This window comes from Salmo salar, chromosome ssa20 (genome assembly GCF_905237065.1).
Source record: "Salmo salar chromosome ssa20, Ssal_v3.1, whole genome shotgun sequence".
Classification (NCBI taxonomy): Eukaryota; Metazoa; Chordata; class Actinopteri; order Salmoniformes; family Salmonidae; genus Salmo; species Salmo salar.
Window position 1 is genome coordinate 10,568,735 of NC_059461.1, and position 20,143 is coordinate 10,588,877.

General features: G+C 44.1%; 1 protein-coding gene across 1 annotated transcript in view; it reads left to right on the top strand.

Annotated features, from left to right (window-relative positions):
* Positions 1-20,143, top strand: part of LOC106580143 (versican core protein) — a 59,754-nt gene that overhangs the window by 26,171 nt on the left and 13,440 nt on the right. Inside the window, exons 6-9 of the mRNA XM_045704210.1 lie at positions 5,102-6,058; positions 7,422-18,932; positions 19,102-19,215; positions 19,500-19,613. Coding sequence (XP_045560166.1) covers positions 5,102-6,058; positions 7,422-18,932; positions 19,102-19,215; positions 19,500-19,613 — 12,696 coding nt within the window. The remainder of the gene's footprint in view (positions 1-5,101; positions 6,059-7,421; positions 18,933-19,101; positions 19,216-19,499; positions 19,614-20,143) is intronic.

Below are 20,143 nucleotides of genomic sequence, written 5' to 3' on the forward strand. Positions count from 1 at the left end.
CTGTCCAGTACAAAATGATTCCTTCAAAGCAACCACATTATCTACCTGCCCATTGAATTGCAGTAATGAGATACACAAGGCCCTGTGGGGCTGGTGAGTTGTGTTGCTGAGTTCATGATTTGCACACAACAGAGCGTTTGTGCCTGTCCTCAGCATGGAGCACTGCTCTTCCTCCAGAGCCACCGCTGGCCTGCGTTTATGTGGGCGTCTGGTTTTATTTGAACAGATTCGTAATACGGCACCAGGAGCTTGGGCACCGGCCACTGAGCAACTGAGGCTGGAAGGGACAGGAGGGAAACGGGGAGCCATGGCAATTGTGGTAGTGGGGAGCAGAAAGGGGAGGGGAGTGGTTGTGAGTTGGGGCTGTCGAGTGAGGTAAGGTGCGGTGATTAAATAGGGGGGTTGTGTGTGTGTGTGTGTGTGTGTGTGTGTGTGTGTGTGTGTGTGTGTGTGTGTGTGTGTGTGTGTGTGTGTGTGAGGGGTTGGGTTATTGCTCTCTTGTGTTCCCAGGCTCCACTGGCCTTAAACAGGTGTCAGACTCCTGCAGGTGTTCTCTCTCCCAGCCACTAATCTAGCTGAGCCACAGCTTGTGGGAAACTCCACTTTTCAGATGGGGGAGAGAGAGATGGATGGAGGAGGAGTGAATAGTGAATGAATAACCATTATCCCCTACACTGGCGTTGGTTGGATTGCAAGTCACAAGCCAAAGAATGCAGAGCTGTTCACTATAACAGAGAGACCACAACACTGCTCTGTGTTAAGCCATTTGCCACCTGCTTTATAGCTAGTTTTAGTGTTGTCAGATCAGGGAGTGAAGCACAAAAAGTTTGTTAAAAATTTTGGAGAAGAAGAAAAAAAAACGGGAGTGTGCGCCTCGAGGGGACACGTGAGCACTTCTTTTCCAAAGGCTTTAGGCAGTTGTGTGGGCCGATCTACGGATGTTGCTCACGTTCCTCTCCGGGGAGACACTGACAACCAGTGGATCTGCTCAGGGCAGGAACAGGATGTCTATCTTTGCTCAGGGCCTAAGCTGACTTGGGGTCTGAGAGGGACCTTCAGCCCAAAGGGCAGGGGCTTAATAAGGTCAGTGTTACACCGAGCATACAGCACATTCGGAAAGTATTCAGACCCCTTGATTTTTTTCCACATTTTGCTACGTTATAGCCTTATTCTAAAATGATTTTAATTGTTTTTTTTCCCCCTCATCAATCTACACACTACCCCATAAAGACAAAGCAAAAACTGTTTTTTATACATTTTTGCAAAAGTATAAAAAAAACTGAAATATCACATTTACATAAGAATTCAGACACTTTACTCAGTGTACTTTGTTGAATCACCTTCGGCAGCGGTTACAACCTCGAGTCAGCTTGGGTATGACGCTACAAGCTTGGCACACCTCTGCAGATCCTCCCAAGCTCTGTCAGGATGGATGGGGAGCGTTAATGCACAGCTATTTTCAGGTCTCTCCAGAGATGTTCGATTGGGTTCAAGTCCGGGCTCTGGCTCGGCCACTCAAAGACATTAAGAGACTTGTCCCGAAACCACTCCTGGATTGTCTTGGCTTTGTGCTTAGGGTCGTTGTCCTGTTGGAAGGTGAACCTTCACCTCAGTCTGAGGTCTTGAGTGCTCTGGAGCAGGTTTTCATCAAGGATCTCTCTGTACTTTGCTCCGTTCATGATGCTGCCACCACCATGCTTCACCGTAGGGATGGTACCAGGTTTCCTCCAAACATGACGCTTGGCATTCAGGCCAAAGAGTTCAATCTTGGTTTCATCAGACCAGAGAATCTTGTTTCTCATGGTCTAAGAGTCCTTTAGGTGCCTTTTGGCAAACTCCAAGTGGGGTGTCATTCCGTCTGGCCACTGTACCATAAAGGCCTGAATGGTGGAGTGCTGCAGAGATGGTTGTCCTTCTGGAAGGTTCTCCCATCTCCACAGAGGAACTCTGGAGCTCCCTGACCAAGGCCCATCTCCCCCAATTGCTCAGTTACGCCGGGCGGCCAGCTCTAGAAATGGTATTGGTGGTTCCAAACTTCTTCCATTTAAGAATGATGGAGGCCACTGTTTTCTTGGGGACCTTCAATGCTGCAGACATTTTTTGGTACCCTTCCCCAAATCTGTGCCTCGACACAGTTCTGTCTCGGAGCTCTACGGACAATTCCTTCGACCTTGTGGCTTGGTTTTTGCTCTGACATGCATTGTCAACTGTGAGACCTTATATAGACAGGTGTGTTCCTTTCCAAATCATGTCCAATCAATAGATTTTTCCACAGGTGGACTCCAATCAAGTTGTAGGAACATCTCTAGGATGATCAATGGAAACAGAGTGCACCTGAGCTCAATTTCGAGTCTCATAGCAAAGGGTCTGAGTATTTATTTTCGCAAAGATGTGTAAAAGACTGTTTTCGCTTTGTCATTATGGGGTATTGTGTGTGAGGATTTTTTTTGTCATTTAATCGATTTTAGAATAAGGCTGTAACATAACAAAATGTGTAAAAATGGAAGGTGTCTGAATACTTTCCCAATGCTCCGTATACAATCAGTGTTCAAAACATTAGGAACACCTACCTATAATTAAGTTGCACCCCCTTTTGCCCTCAGAACAACCTCACTTCATAGGGCCATGGACTCTACAAGGTCTCGAAAGCACTCCAGAGGGATGCTGGCCCATGTTGACTCCAATACTTCCTACAGTTGTGTCAAGTTGCCTGGATGTCCTTTGGGTTGTGGATCATTCTTGATAATTACGGGAAACTGTTGAGCATGAAAAACCCAGCAGGATTGTAGTTTTTGACACACTCAAATCGGTGCACCTGACACCTACTACCATACCCCGTTCAAAGGCACTTAAATCTTTTGTCTTGCCCATTCACCCTCTGAATGGTTCACATCCACAATCCATGTCTCAATTGTCTCAAGGCTTAAAAATCCTTCTTGTCTCCCCCCCCTTCATCTACACTAATGAAAGGGGATTTAACAAGTGAAATCAATAAGGGATCATCACTTTCACCTGGATTCACCTGGTCAGTCTGTCATTAAAAGAGCAAATCATTAGGTGTTCCTAATGATTTGTACACTCAGTGTATATGGATTAATAATGCTCCCCGTAAGAGCCTGATTGAAGCATCAGTGCCAAACAATGTGAGGTTGGCCAGATGACATCACGTTAATTTGTGAAGCATGTCACTCAGTGTGCTTTCCAAACCAAGGCAGGCCACCAGAAATACAGAGTTTTTATAAGACCTGTGAAGCAACACTAAACCCAGAACAGCCAGCGATGTTCCACGAAGATCTAGTGTCACTGTTAAATTGGCAACATTTTTCAAGATTAGGAAAAGTCTAAATCATAAAACAAAGATTCATGTTTTGATTATTTGTAGGCTGACCTTTATTGTAAGACACTTTCTACTTGGACAATTAAATTCACTAGTCCTCTCGTGCTGTCTTGGTCATGAAGATGCTGTGACCATCTAAAATCATTAAGTCATATCCACATAACAGGGATAAGATGTTGAGCTCTACTTAGTGCAGAATTTAGCCACTTTTTTACCCCCCACCCCCCAGTTATGCCCTAGGCCTATGTTATCATACAGGAATGCAGGTTCATTGTTTTTGTAAAGCATTGAGCTGACTAGAGTTAATTAAACTGCAGGAGGTAGGACAAACATGGGATTGTTTTATTTGAATTACCACTAAATACAGCTTCAGGGCATTGAACGCTGACAGAAGAACTGTGGAGGTTGGGAAAATGCTTTTCAATTCATGTAATCGCAGGAATGTCATCTCACAAAATCAAATGTATTAATCTTTAGATAATCCATGCTATATTAAACATTTAAATTAGTTTTAAATCATGATGATGCTCTCTGACTTTCTAGTGTTAATATACACAATCACAAAGAAATCCATTCATATTTTGTTTAGGAAGGTCATAAAAAACATGATACAAGTCAATTTATTTCAAAAGAACAGAATAGCACATTGAGTAGTATTTATATGTGCTTAGTAGCCAAGGCTATGGCTGCGTCATGCCAATCTATGGCTGCTCCATGCCAATGAAATCATCTTGATCATTTAGCAGACATCACAGGCCCTGCCCTAACACAGTCAACACACATATATTTTACAGTAAGAATATAATGGAATGTAACAGAAGAAAATGGAAAGGATATTTCTTCCCAAATGGCTATTACTGATTGTCACCAGTAGTTTACTCAGATGACAAACATTCAAAGGAGCCACAGTTATTCTAGGAAAAAGTGATATATTGAAACGGAGACGATCAGTTAATCTGTCAATTTTTTTTTACATAAAAAACGTCATTATAAATCTTGGAATATGCTCTTTCTGCAAGCGTATAGCAATCAACATGTCTGACCTGCATGGACCTCTGTAGGATGATTATGGAAGAAGTGCTATTTATAATCTCTGTTCCCTTTTTTTCTCAATGCAAGCTGCACTGGTCATCGGTCTCTTCATTCTCTATTTGACAATTTATACTATTGTCACCCATCAGACTATTGTGAATTTAATACTGGCTTTATTAAGCCACATCTATTATTATATGTGTGAAATTAGTTTCAATATAGTTTAGGTGTAGTTAAGACAGGCCAGCTCGGTAGGCAACTGTTTTCTTACAGTCAGAAAATACACTATCGTCTTAATTGAGTATTTACAGTCTATGCTCTTCTGCATCAATTAATATATTTTCTGACTGATTGCAATTTACATTTGGTGTCCTAAGGTTTCTTATCACCATTTGTAACAGAATAAATCCATTAATTCAGCAATCATTTATTTATTATGTAATATTTACACATCAACGGTCAGATTGACCGTCATTGCCATTCCAGTAGTTATGGAATTTGAGCGCTCCGAGTGTTTAAATAGTTGAGAATGAGGGAAGAAATCAAATCAAAGTTAAAGAAAAATGTCACATTTCTTAATTTTGTGCACAGTATCAATCACTTTCATTTAGTAAATAGGAGTAAACGAATGCATTAACTAATGCTAGCCACACTATTGCTCATCATAGTGTCATTGTCATGTATTTCAAACACTCTCTCAACTTTTCTCTCCATTTTCCTCTCTCTTTTCAGTGGATATGACTCTGCCGATTTTAGACACTCTGAGTCAGTTCCCTGTGTTCTCAGAGGTGCCTGACCTGGGTCAGTTCCCTGTCATTCCTGTTGTTCCTGACCGGGCCACACCCTCCCTGGTGGACGGTGAACCTATCCCGGGCAGTGGAGAACCTGACTTCTTCTCCTCTGCTGCCGTCACCATGACTCCAACGCTGTTCTTCATCAATGGCAAACACGAGGTGACCCTGGAGCAAGAGAGAAGACAGGTAGAGGAGGAAGCAGGGAGAGGAAGAGGTGACCAGTTTGAGGAGAATGTGACTGCGCTGGGGGGCAGTGAGGAGGAGGTGACCCCCACTGTGTTTGATTACTCTCTGATAGAGACACCTGATACTATACCAGATAAGCCTGATCATGAGGAGACCTCTTTGGAGTCCACGGGGGACCCATTCTCACGTACCCCACTGCCTTTGTCGATGTCCACTCTGGATCATTTTTTTCATGACTATGGGCCTGAGGTGGTTCATGTGGAGTCAACTCCTACCACAAGCCCAGAGCAGGTTGAGGGAACCACACAAGGCCGTGCTGTGCAAACAGATGTGACTGCAACCTCTGCACCTGTCACAACAACGGTGGCAACCACTCCATCCAAAACGGAGCAAAGAGCTGAGGGTCTATCATCTGTTTCAGAGACCACAGGGGGACCAAGTGACGTCATAACTGCATCCACTGAAGCAGTGTCCACTGTTTCACCATCTGGCACAGCAGTGAGCAAAACTTCAGAACAAACCCAAAGCCAAACAGCGTATGCACCCAAGGCTCCTGAGGGAAGCCAACAAATCAGCACCTCTGTGTATGGCAAAGAGGTGGAGGGGTCAGGGACACAGCCCCAAGATGATGACAGGCATGCTGAGGTGACTCAGCCAGAAGGGGAAGAGTCCCTCTGTTTCTCCTACAAAAGAAATACACGTGGCCACTGATGACACTGACACTGCAGACGTAACAAAGAGCACCTCTGCTCTTCCAGATTTTGAAATCTCCATTCAAACCCCTCTGCTGTCTGTCTCTACACCCTCTTCTGGAGATGTTGAAGATGTATCAGTGCCAGTGACCATAAGTGACATTGAGGGCACCACCTCAGGCGAGGAGAAAGGATCAGCACAGGCCACACACACTCCTCAGGAACCAGCTAGCATCGCTCTGCCTCCCTCAATGACAAGTGTCCAGGCACATTTAGTAGAAACAATCAAGACTGAGGTGATGCAATCCAAAGAGGCAGGCAGCACGGAATCACCTTCAATGATCTCTACCACAGCTGAATCTTTGACAAGCCAGCAAGAGGGAACAACGATTAGCCTGCCTTCAGTGTCTCCCACAGTGAAATACACTACTGCAACACATGTCATTTCTGTACCAGGGGAGGAGAGTTCAGGAGACCAAACACTTGAAATGTTCACGACCAGCTCTCCATTATCCAGCACAGAACAGATTTTGTTAGGATCCACAAAAACATCACCAAGAACAAGTTCAGCAGAAACTACACAACGAGAAACAATGGAAAGAGAGGTAACAGCATTCACCAAAGGCACAAGAAGCACAGAAAAACCATCAGTTGTTACTATCATTGATGAGACTGAGACAAGCTCAGTCTCCACTTCCACAGATAAAGACAGTTCTAAGAGTCCAGTGACATCTCCAATGCCAACCAAAGAATCTCCTGCAACAACTGTCTCTCCAATATATAGTACTATTCAGATGGTTAAGACAACCATGGCATCTCACTTAAACTTAGTTAGCCGATACACCACACAGGGCACAATTGTGACAAGTGAGGTACCTAAACTAGAAGACACCATAAGCAAAGGTAAACCTTCACTTACCCTAAATCTTATGCAGGAGGAAAGTTCAGGTGATCCTGATATGTCTACTAGCATAGCTACGGAAACACATCTCTCTCCTCTTTATAGTATAGTCAAAACAGAAGAGGATGTGACCACAACCTCAACAGCAACCAGTGAGGCTACAGAGCAAACAGAGAAACCATCAGCTACTCCTGTTATTGATGACACAGAGACTAGCACAACCAAAGATGAAGATAGTTCTGGAGAAAAGACAACTCAGATGTCCAATAAGGAGTCTCCTGTGACAACAGCATTTCCTATGTTTAGCACGGGCAGAAAGGAGGATGATAGATCAACAGTATCATCAAGGATTGAACCCAGTGAAATGTTTGATGTATCATCAACAGTCTCACCTTCTGTAACTATCAGCACAGCTTTTTCTAGTGGTGCTGCAATGGATACTGAGGTAACAGATATAAGCTCAACCTTATCCTCTACAGACGAGGTGACCTCGGGTGACCAGGCAAGTGAGGTTTTCACCGAAGACACTGCAACTGACGCACTGTCTTCTCTGTTTAGCCCTGATAAACCAGTAATTACTACAACAGTGTCACATAAAACTGCAGAGAGTGCAGTCACAGAGCAGACTGAGAAACTGGTAGGCTCAGAAAAACCTTCATCTTTTCATGTTACAGAGAAAAGCTCAGTCCTTGATTCCACAGACGAAGAGAGCTCAGGTGATCAGACTCCTGATATGTTCCCCACCGAGCCTACAGCCACAAGTGGCCCTACATTGTTCAGCTCAATCAAAAAGGAGATTGAGATGACTACCACTAAGCAACCTGTTGATATTACAGTCGGAAATGCTGCAAATGAAGACACATCAGTCACAGAAAAGCCCTCCACTGTCCACATAATTGATGAAACAGAGACAAGCTCAGTCCTCTCTTCTACAGATGAAGAGAGCTTGGGTGACCAGATGCCTGATATGTCTACCAAACACACTCCAACCAGCACAGTCTCCTATCTGTTGAGCACTGAGAAACCAAAAGATGTAATATCTCCAACGTCACATGAAACAGAGGAGAGTAAAGCCACAGAAACTTCTGCTACTGATACAGAGACCAGCTCAATCCTCTCTGCAACAGATGAAAAGAGCTCAGGTGATCAGCCCTCTGATATGTTTACCAAAGAGCCTGTCATTGCAACTGTTTCTTCTGTTTATAGCACAGTCAAAGCAGAGCAAATGACAACCACTGCAATGCCAGATGTAACGATCACAAAAGGAGAAAGTGAAGTTACAGATCAGACTGAGAAACCATCAGTTACACCTATCATTGATGATGCAGTGATGAGCACAGTTATCTCTTCTACATTTGTAGAGAGCTCAGGTGACCAGACAAGTGATACCACAGACTCTCTAACTACAACAACCACAGCATATTCTCTGTTTACCACTGAGAAACCAAAACATGCCGTGACTACAGCATCACATGAAACTGCAACAGCTGACACTAAGACTGCTACTACTACAATTAGTTCTGTGTATAGCACAAAGAAAACAACAATGACACATGAGACTGCAACAGTGGAGAATGTCACAGAAGTCACAGAGAGGCACACAAACACAGAAAAACCTTCAGGTACCCATGTTACTAGTTACACAGAGACAAGCTCAGTCATCTTCTCTACTGGTGAGGAGAGTGCTGATGTTCAGACAATTGCATCAGTACTTACCATTACAGATGGGGAGAGCTCAGGTGATCAGACCCCTGATATGTTTACCAAAGACACTGCAACTACCACAGTGTCCTCTCTATTCAGTACAGAAAAACTAGGGCTTGTAGGGACTACAGCGTCATATGAATCTGCAACAGTTGAATCATCCCAAGAATCATCTATGAGTCCCGTAGTTACATTCATAGATCAGACTTGGGAACCGATGGGGACATCAGCTACAGTGATTGACATATCACAGGAAGTATTAACTGAGATAACAGAATCTGAACCAACCAAAGAAACAGGAAGGATATCAGGTGTTCCCATTATTGATGACACAGAGTCAAGCTCAATCCTTGATATGTTTACCAAAGACACTGCAACCACCAAAGTATTATCTCTGTTCAGTACAGAGAAACTAGGGCATGTAGGGATTACATTGTCACATGAAACTGCAACAGCTGAGACATCAAAGATGACAATATCTGCAGCATATTCTTTCTATAGCGCTGAGAAACCTACAACAATGTCACAAGCAACTGCAACATCAGAGAGTGGAAAGACCACTACATCTAAAGCAACATCTCTCTACAGCACAGAGAAAACTGCAGAAAGTACAGCCACAGATAAACCTTCAGTTACTTCTGTTTCTGATGGCACAGAAACAACTTCCTCATATACCACTACAGATGAAGAGAGTTCAGGTGACCAAACAAGTGAGATTTTTACAAAGACTTCTTCCGTGACACCTGTGTCTTTTTTGTACAGAACAGAAGCAACAAGTTTAGTTTCCATTACTGTCACATCATCGACGTTGCCAGATATTATTGAAGTGGTGGACTATGACACTAGTGAAGAGCTTTCACTTCTTGAATCTATACCTTCCGCTGTTCAAACAACCACAAAACCTGAGGGAGAACCTACAACCATCAGCACCGCCCCTGTTACAAGTTCAGTCCTCACCTCTATAGAAGAGAGCTCAGGTGATCAGACACCTGGTATGTTTACCAAAGACACCACAGTTTATTCTCTGTTCAGCACTGAGAAACCAGGACATGTAACGACTTCAGTATCAAATGAAACTGCAACAGCTGAGATTTCAAATATTACAATCTCTGTAACTTCTTTTCTGTATAACACTGAGAAACCTTCAACAATATCAGAAAAAACTACAACCACAGCAACTTCTCAGTACAGCACAGAAAGAATTGCAGAAAGTACAGTCACAGAAAAACTTCCAGTTTATCCTGTTTCTGATAACACAAGTTCAGTCCTCATTTCCAAAGACGAAGAGAGCTCAGGTGACCAGAATCCTGATATTTTTACCAAAGACACTGCAACCACCACAGTGTCCTCTCTATTCAGCACTGAGAAACCAGGAAAATTAGTAACTACAGCATTACATGAAACTGCAACCTCTGAGACTTCAAAGAATACAATCATCACAGCTTCTTCTCTGTTTAGCACTGAGAAACCTACCACAGCGTCACAGGGAACTGCATCAGCAGAGAGTGAAAAGACTGCTACAACTACAGCAACTTCTCTGTTCGTCACTGAGAAACCAGGACAAGTAGTGACAACAGTATCACTTGAAACTGCAACAGCTGAGACTTCAAAGATTACAATCGTTGCAGCTTCTTCCCTGTATAGCACTGAGAAACCTACAACAGCGTCAAAGGGAACTGCATCAGCAGAGATTGAAAAGACATCTGCAACTTCTTTCTTCAGCACTGAGAAACCAGGACATGTAATGACTTCAGCATCACAGGAAACTGCAACAGCAGAATGTAAAATGATTGCTACTGCTACTACAGTTTCTTCTCTACATAGCACAGATACCATTGCTCATGTTGAGAGTACCATCCCAGAAGAGATCTCAGGAGTTCAGACTCCTGATATGTTTACTACAAAGTCAGATGCAACACCTCTTCTTCCAGTGTATAGTACAGTTGGAACACAACAGCCAGAAGAACCAACAGGCTCAGAAATGTCATCAGCTGCTCTCATTATTGATGAAACAGAGACAATAGCCGTCCTCACTTCAGAAGAGGATATAATCTCAAGTGGTGCAACAACTGAGATTTTCACCAAGGAATCTGTTGCAACAACTGCATTCCCATCAGAGTCAGTTAGTGCGTACACTACATCAAGACCAACAGTGATATCAAGTTCAATCGTGACCCGTACAGAAGAAGACAGTTCTGGTGACCAGACCCCTGATATGTTTAGCAAGGTGCAAGCTACGATAATTGAGTTTGTCAGTAGTTATACCACTCCTCATACATCAACTGGACAGGTGACAGTACAAACCGGGGCCTCAACACAGGTTACTCACAGCACCTCTACACCCATAGACATGGAGAGATCTGGAATCTCAACTACAGAGGATGACCAAGAGACAACTCAGACAGAGGGTTCAGGTGAGGAGGTACCAGTGGAGACCTCCAATAATCCACAGGACCAGTTCACTGTAGCCACAGATGAGACAGAAATCAACGAGACAGAGAGTACATCTGATGCTCCAAGTTTTGCATCCTCAACACGGTCAACACAGATCAGCCAAGCATCTATGTCAACCCAATATCCTGTCTCCACTAGCACAGCTGAGACAATAGAATCAGCCACTGCTTCATTGTCTGAGCAGGGAAGTGGAGACTTAACAGAACCCTCTATTTCAGAAAGTGAGGGCAAAGAGGATGAGAGTTCAGGTGATGACACATCTGCTGTTACAACAGCCCCAATGCATACATCATCTTCAACAGACTCAATGGTTACAAAATCAGTAAGCACAGAGGTAACTGATGGAACCAAGGAGGTTGAACAGACAGAAGAACTAACAGGCACCGAGGGACATTCAGCTGGCTCTGACTCACATGTGGCGGCCTCAGTGGTCACATTCACAGATGAAGAGAGCTCTGGCGACCTGAAACCTGATATGTTTAACAAGGAATTTGCTACAGCAACATCACTCGGGTCAGAAGCTGTGATGACCAAATCTTCCTCCCCAATAATCAGCAGTGATCCCTTCCAAAGCACAACTGTAGGAACAGTCATCACACCCACAGAAGAAATAGATGAAACACCCTTATACACTCCCACTGCAGACATTGAAACTCTGGAGCTTTATGTGGACCAAACAAGTGGACTAGCAAGCACATCAAAACCCTTTGTCACTTCCTTCATTTATGTAGACATGGAGGTCTCTGAAGTCTCACCAACAGATGATGCCATGGAGAAAATCCAAGCAGAAGGGTCAGGTGAGGAGGCACAAGTGCAGACCACCACTGAACCACAGAACCAGTTCACTGTTGCAACCAATGGGACTGAAATCAGAGAGACTGAAAGCACATCTGAAACACCTTGTGTTGAATCTTCAACAGAGTTCACACAGTCCCAGAAATCCACATTAATCCAATCTCCTTTCATGTCAAGCACAGATAAAACAACAGAGGCTTCCACAGCCTCTTTCACAGAGCAGGGTAGTGGGGACTTGACAATAGACTCTACAGCTGAGGCTGACGAGAGTTCAGGTGAAGACATCTCTGACGTGTCTACTCAGCAACCTGCAAGCACAACTTCTCCTGCCCTGTCTAGTACAGCAACAGCAAAGAAGGATTTTAACACATTTTCTTTCAGCATTGAAACAATCCAAGAAACAGATGTTGAGCTTGAGGTTACTTCTAGCAAAGCTCAGGCCCTGGAAAGTGATGTGACAGATAAACCATCAGTTGCTTCCATTTCAGACGTAACACTCACAGACAAAGAAAGCTCTGGTGACCAGACTCCGGATATGTTTACCAAAGAGTCTGTCACTGCAAAAGTGTATTCTGTATACAGCACAGACAAAACAGAACATGTCACATCCATGACTAGAGTTTCTTCTCTGTTCAGCACTGAGCAACCAGGAAAAGTATTGACAATAAAGTCACATAAAATTGCAATATATGATACTGCAAGGACTGCTACAACTTCTGTTTCTTCTCTATACAGCACAGATAAACCATCAACTGCTTCCATTTCAGATTTAACCTCCACAGATGAAGAAAGCTCTGGTGAACAGACCCCTGATATGTTTACCAAAGACAATGTAACTACAGCTTCTTCTCTGGATAGCACTAAGAAACCTACCACCGCGTCACAGGAAACTGCAACAGAAGAGAGTGAAAAGACTACTAGAGCTACAGCAACTTCAATGTTCAGCACTGACAAGCCAACACAAATACTGACCACAGCATCACATGAAACAACAGCTGAGACTGCAGGATCTGCTCCAACTTTACCTTCTTCTCTGTGTAGCACTGAAAAAACATCAGTTGATTCCATTTCAGATTTAACCTCCAAGGATGAAGAGAGCTCTGGTGACCTTACCCTTGATATGTTTACGCAAGAGTCTGTCACTGCAACTGTTACTTCATTGTACAGCACTGTCAAAGCAGAACAAGTGACAACCACAGCACTGCCATTTGTAATGACCACAGGAGAGAGCGAAGTTACAGAGAAAACATCAGGCTCAGAACAACTTGTTACTACCGTCACTTTCACACCATCCACTTTGCCAGATATTGATGAAATGGTGGACAATTTACCTTCACCTGTTCAAACTACCACAAAACCTGAGGGAGAAGCTACCATATTCAGAGTTTTCCCTAGCACAGAGACAAGCTTAGTAGTCTCCTCTACAGATGAAGAAAGCTCAGGTGATCAGACCCATGATATGTTTACCAAAGAGTCTGTCACAGCAACATTGTCCTCTCTTGACAGTACTGTCAAAACAGAACAAGTAATGACCACACCAATGTCAACAATAATGCAAGCTTCTCAGACTTCCATATTACCTCACTCTGACTACACCACTCCCAAGACAACCGGTGTCGATGTCATAACAAAACGGATGGTATTCACAACCAAACAACAACCATCAACTGAGAGAGACACATTCAGCGAGGCAACAGGCCAAACTGAATCCATTGTGTCAAGCACACCAGGCCCAGATGACGAAGGTCAAATCAGCCCAGACACAGAAACCACCATCTTTCCTGAGGCTACACAGCCCCCTGTTACTGTTACTGTGAGTGATCGTACAACTATGAGAGTCCATACAATGAGTGATCATTTAACCACTGGAGACCACACTGTAGCAAGGGACCACACAACTGTTAGAGACCATACAACAGTGACTTTTGGTTCACAGTCAGCCATATCCACTGCCATCCCCTCTATTATCTATCAGGGTGTTACTGACCAGCAGGTTATGATCATCACCTCAACCAGCAGCCAAACCAAAACTAACCAGACCCCCACCATGGTGCTGCATGGTACAAAACCATCGAAAAGCCCAGTTATCATATTTACAGAAGAGGCCAAAGATGAGGACGAACTGTTCTCCACTGTTGTGGACAGCATGACCACAACCCCTGAGATTATCGCTAAAGATGACACAATAATTGACGCTGATACTGTGACAATGGTGGACCCCTCCTCACAATTCCACCCCACCATCTTTGCTGAGGAAGCAGGGGGAGTCACAGCCCTTACCATGACATCACACTCCTCAATTGCAATGACAGAGGAACCTGAAGGGTCTGGGACCGATTACTACTTGTCTTCCACAATTGACCCACCGAGTCTGGCTACATCACAAATCCCTTCAGTCACCTCCGTAAATATATCTGCAGAGGCAAGTGCTGAGACGACAAGCAGCTCTACAAAAGTTGAAGATTCAGAGGTCATGTCCACTGTAGCTCAAACCACTCAAGCCAAAACTGTTTTCACAGAGTCCAGCTCTCAGACGGCCTTCACCACACCATATATATTTGTTAATGAGTTGTCCAGAGATGGTGTCACTGAAGAGGAGTCCAATACAGAGACTACTCCTTCTGCCCCTGTATCATCCCATGCATCAACTCAACCCATAGATGCAAGCACACAGACCACAGTTAGCAGTGAGGATGATGAATTCCTGACAGATGAGATGGAATTATCAACCACCCCTTCTCCTACTACTATTGCATCTGCAGGAGAAGGCCCATCTGATGAGCATTCTGAAGTGGAGAACACAACAACTTTATCTAGTTCCATGCAAGCCACCGTGGTGTCTGCTGTTGCTACACAACAGATGTCAGTGTCCACTGAGGAAGATAGAGAGACTGTGAAATCAACCAGTCCTCTGCCTGTTGATGAGTTTTCAGGAGATGACGACTTTGAAGGCTCTGGAACCTCCGCCTCTGTAGTGGAGACCTACCAAACCACAACTCCCACCCCAGACACGAGCTCAACAGCTACTAAGAAGGGTGAAGTGACAGAGGTTACAACTCCAGTACCTTCATTCTCAGAGGAGGGCATCTCTGGGGAGGAAATGACAACTTGGACACCCAAACCCTCTGAAACCACATCCTCTCTGTATAGCACAGATAAATCATCAGTAGCTTCCATTTCCGATTTAACCTCCACAGATGAAGAAAGCTCTGGTGACCAGGCCCCTGATATGTTTACCAAAGACTCTGTAACTTCAGGTTCTTCTCTGGATAGCACTAAGAAACCTACCACCGCGTCACAGGAAACTGCAACAGCAGAGAGTGAAAAGACTGCTACAGCTACAGCTTCTTCTCTGTTTAGCACTGAGAAAGCATTACAAGTAACAACAATGTCACATGAAACTGTAACAGATGAGACTGCAAGGACTGCTACAACTTCAGCGTCTTCTCTATATAGCACAGAGAAACCATCAGTTGTGTCCATTTCAGAAATAACCTCCGTGCGTGAAGAGAGCTCAGGTGAGCTGACCCCTGATATATTTGCCAAAGAGTCTGCAACTTCCACAGTTTCTCCATTTGACAGTACTGTCAAAATGGAGCAGGTAACAGCCACAACAATGTCACCTGAAAAAGCAATAGCAGAGAGTGAAAAGACTACATCTACCACAGTGTTGTCTCTGTTTAGCACTGAGAACACAGAGAAAGATTACTCCCAGCTGAGTTTGTCTGTCCATTCCACTGTTGAGCCATCTGTAATGCCTGATGTGGTGGTCCAGTTTGTCACAACCTTTGTCCCCGAGGTGGACATGACAAAGCCTGGGAAATCTTTCCATCAGGCCAGGTCTGAGATTGCATTTACCCAACATCCTCTCACTGACCTCTCATCTGAAAAAACTGCAGAGGACACCACGAGTCCCATGTTGCTTGAGGTAGATTCAAGGGACTCCATTGACACTGTAACCACACCTGCACAGGGCTCAGAATCACCTTTTGTTGCCACAGCTTCTACAGCAATACCATTTAAATCAGAAGTTGAATCTTCAAGCCAGGGACTTACAACAGAGAGAGTTTCTACTGATATAGACGTCAGCTCAGAACAAGACAGTGAGGTCAACAGGACTTGCACTCCCACCAGTATCTCTATAAAGGAAGAAGCGACCGGGTATATTGTTACTTCTCTAGTCACGGACATTGCCACTGCAGTGTACAGTACACCTCCTTCCGCTGCGGTCACATCTGCTTTGCCAGACATTGAGGAAGAGGCGGACTATGAAAATATTCCAGATCTGTCACAGGTTGAATCTGAACCTGCTCTTCAAACAACCACAAAACCAGAGGGAGAACCTACAGCTGTCAGCACTGCCCCTGACACAAGTTCAGTCCTCACCTCCATCGATGAAGAGATCTCAGGTGATCAGACACCTGCTATGTTTACCAAAGAGTATGCAACTACAACAACTACAGTTTTTTCTCTGTTTAGCACAGAGAAACTAACAACATTATTACAGGAATCTGGAACAACAGAGACTGAAGGCACAGACCAAACCGAGGGACCAGCAGTTACTCCTGTTATTGATGAGGCAGAGACGAGCCCAGTCCTACATGTAATGACAACAACAAAATCACCAGAAGCGAGTGCTGCTATTGATCATACCGAAAAACCATCCGACTCTGAGGAGTCTTTTACTCCAAGTGTTGATGACACAGAAACAGGTTCTACAGATGAAGATAGTTTTGTAGATGAGACAACTCCAATGACCACCCAGGAGTCTCTTGAAACAGAAGCTCATTTGCACAGTAGCACAGCCAAGCCATTGCAGACATCCACATCACCAGTCTCTGAATATGCTAAAATAACTGGTGATATTGAAGAAACAGAACAGACGGAATCAACCAGCACAGAACAACCATCAGACATTCCCAGTTCAATGAAAAGCACTGTGAACTCAGTCCTACCTGATACAGATGAGGAGAGTTCAGATGACCAGTCTCCTGATATGTTTACCAAAAAGTCTGTCACAACGTTAGCTTCATCTCTGTATAGCACTGGGAAACCTACTGTATCTTCACATGCAACTGTAACAGCAGAGACTGAAGTCACAGAAGAAACAGAGAGGCCATCAGGCTCAAAACAGCCATCATCTACTCCTGTTATTGATGAGACAGAGACAAGCCCAGTCCTCTCCTCTACAGACAAAAATAGTTCAGGTGATCAAACCCCTGATATGTCTACCAAAGAGTCTGCCACTGAACAAGTAACAACCACAGCAATGCCACACGTAATGGCCACAAAAGCAGATAGTGAAAAGATGGCAACTACAAAAGTGTCTTCTCTGTACAGCACAGAGAATACCGACTCAATGAGTAACCTCGCCTCTGCTGAAATAACTGCTGATTGTGAAGAAACAAAACAGATGGAATCAACAAGCATGGAACAGCCATCGGGTGTTTCCAGTTCAATGGAAAGCACTGTGAGCTCAGTCCTACCTGATACAGATGATGAGAGCTCAGGTGACCAGACACCTCATATGTTTACCAAAGACTCACCAACTACTACAGTTTATTCTCTGTATAGCACTGAGAAAGCTACAACATCTTCACAGGAAACTGTAACAGCAGAAGAGAGTGAAGTCACTGAGCAAACAGAGAGACCAGCAGGCTCTGACAAACCATCAGTTATTGATGATACTGAAACCAGCTCCATCTTACCTTCTACAGATGACAAGAGCTCAGGGGACCAGACAAGTGAGGGTTTCACCACAGACGGTTTTGCCACAGAAGCTCCTCTCCTGGCTAGTACAGCCCCTCCAATTGTCTCTGTCCATTCCACTAAGGTGACAACGGAGGCCAATGTGATGATCCAGTTTGTCACAACATTTTCCCCCAAACCAGACCTGACAACACCTGAGGCTTTGCTCCAAGAGGCCCTGTCTGAGATCGCATTTACCCATCGTTCCCAACCTGACATATTTTCTGAGGAAACGGCAATGCCCACAACCAGTCCCATGCTGCCTGAGGAAGATCCAAGCCAGTCTGTTGACTCTATAACAACACCCGCACAGAGCTCAGAGTCAAATTTAGTCTCCACTGCCTCTCCAGCGAAGACTGATGCTGTACTATCTACATCAGAGGAAGAAGAACAAGTTGAAGCTTCAAGCCAGGTACCTACAACAGAGGATGCTTCTCCTAGTGCAGAGGGCAGCTCCGAACAAGAGGCTGAGGTCAAAGTAACAGCCTTTCCTGCCATTGTCTCTCTTCTAACTGAGAAAGTGTTAGAAACTAAAGTGTATAGAACACCAATGATAGACATTGATGAAGAAGTGGACTATGAAAGTATTACAGAGCCCTTACAGGTTGAGTCTAAACCTTCCCTCATTGAAACCACCACAACACCTGAGGTAGAAGCAACCATGCTCAGCACTGTCCCAACAAAGACTCAGAAGATTGAGAGTGCATCATCAAGTTCAGAGAGCAGTTCATCGAGCAGCTCAGAGGAAGAGTCAAACCCATCTGTGACTCAGTCAGTATTGGCCTCCTCCAGCTCAGAAAGCAGCTCAGGAAGCAGCTTGGAGAAAAAGGTGACCATAGTTTCCACTATGAAGCCAGAGAGTGACACAACAGAGGAGACCACCCCATCCCTCTCTGTTACTCAGACAGAACTTGCAACCGCCATCACTGGTTCACCCTCTCTCACGCATCCAAGGGCTGAAATTGAGTCAGCGGGTTCTGAGAGCAGTCCCGAAGGAAAGACGGCTTCTGAAGTTGTTACTCCTGCCACTAAGATGCCAATGTGGGAAATGCCAGAGTACACAACTGTATCGCCAGCTGAAACACAGAGCCAGACAGAATCCGTCTCTATGATCCAAAGCACTCCTTCATCTGTGTCTGAGGAGGAGGAAAGTGTGGACTATGATAATGTATCAGGACCTACATTAGTTGAGGGTGAACCCCCCATCAAGGTAGTGGAAACTATCACTTCAGCTGAGACTAGAATGGATTTGGGCCACATGACTGTTGGTGAGACAGTTGAGATTGCAGGTATGTCATTTAAAAAATGGTTGTCAATAATACAATGCTATTGTGTGTTATGGAAATAATATCATCATATTATACTTTTTAACGTTTGTCATTTAACATTTGTCTTTTCTAGAATGTGAAATCAATTGAATGTTTGTTTTTCTCGTTTTACTTCTAATCTAAACCACAGGCATCCACTCCTGTGCTGAGAACATTTGTCTGAATGGGGGCTCTTGCTACAGAAGCGGAAGTTACCAATCTTGCAGCTGTGCCCCTGGCTACAGTGGAGATCGTTGTGAAACAGGTATGCCAAGAATCTTTTTTAGTCAGTGGTGGACTAAGCGTTTTAGAGTGTGATGATCAGTTCTCAATATGCTAATGAAATGAATTTTAAAGAAGACACATTTTGGTGGCTTACTGGTGTAGGGTTGGGTGCATTAGCCATGTGCCAAAATTTGACAAATGGTAGGATCTGCATAATATTTGAATTCATAGAGTTCTTCAGAAATATGATTTGCCCCCCCCCCCCATTCTTTTTGTTTTCCTATGCAGTGTAATCTACCCATGTTATTTCAAAATTATTTTCAGACATTGATGAATGTCAATCCAACCCCTGTCGCAATGGAGGTACCTGCATTGACGGCCGGAATTCCATCACCTGTGTTTGCCTCCCAAGCTATGCTGGATTGTACTGTGATGAAGGTATGTTTGTTACAATTTCCATGGGATCTGTCAGTATGAGCCTCTCCCTGTCGAACATATCAGCTGAATCAAATAATTTGATCAGATATTGGTTTTAGGTTGTTCCAGGATTCCAGCTAACCTTTCATTTTTTTTTTTATGTCCAACCTACAGTGTATCCACACATTAGATCACTTGTACATACAAGGGAGAATATGACATAGTAAAATAAACTATGTCATTGTTCGTAGCAATGGTGTGAGGTGCTCCAGTGCTGGTTTCTATTTCACACAAAAATACATCACTGTCACGCCCTGACCATAGAGAGCCCTTGGTTCTCTATGGTGTTGTAGGTCAGGGCGTGACTAGGGTGTATTCTAGTCTTTCCATTTCTATGTTGGTGCTCTTAGTATGGTTCCCAATTAGAGGCAGCTGATGGTTTTTTTTGTCTCTAATTGGGGATCATGCTTAAGGGTCCCTGTTCCCACCTGCTTTGTGGGATATTGTTTTTGTGTTGTGCATATTGCACCACTGCTTTCACATTTCGTTGT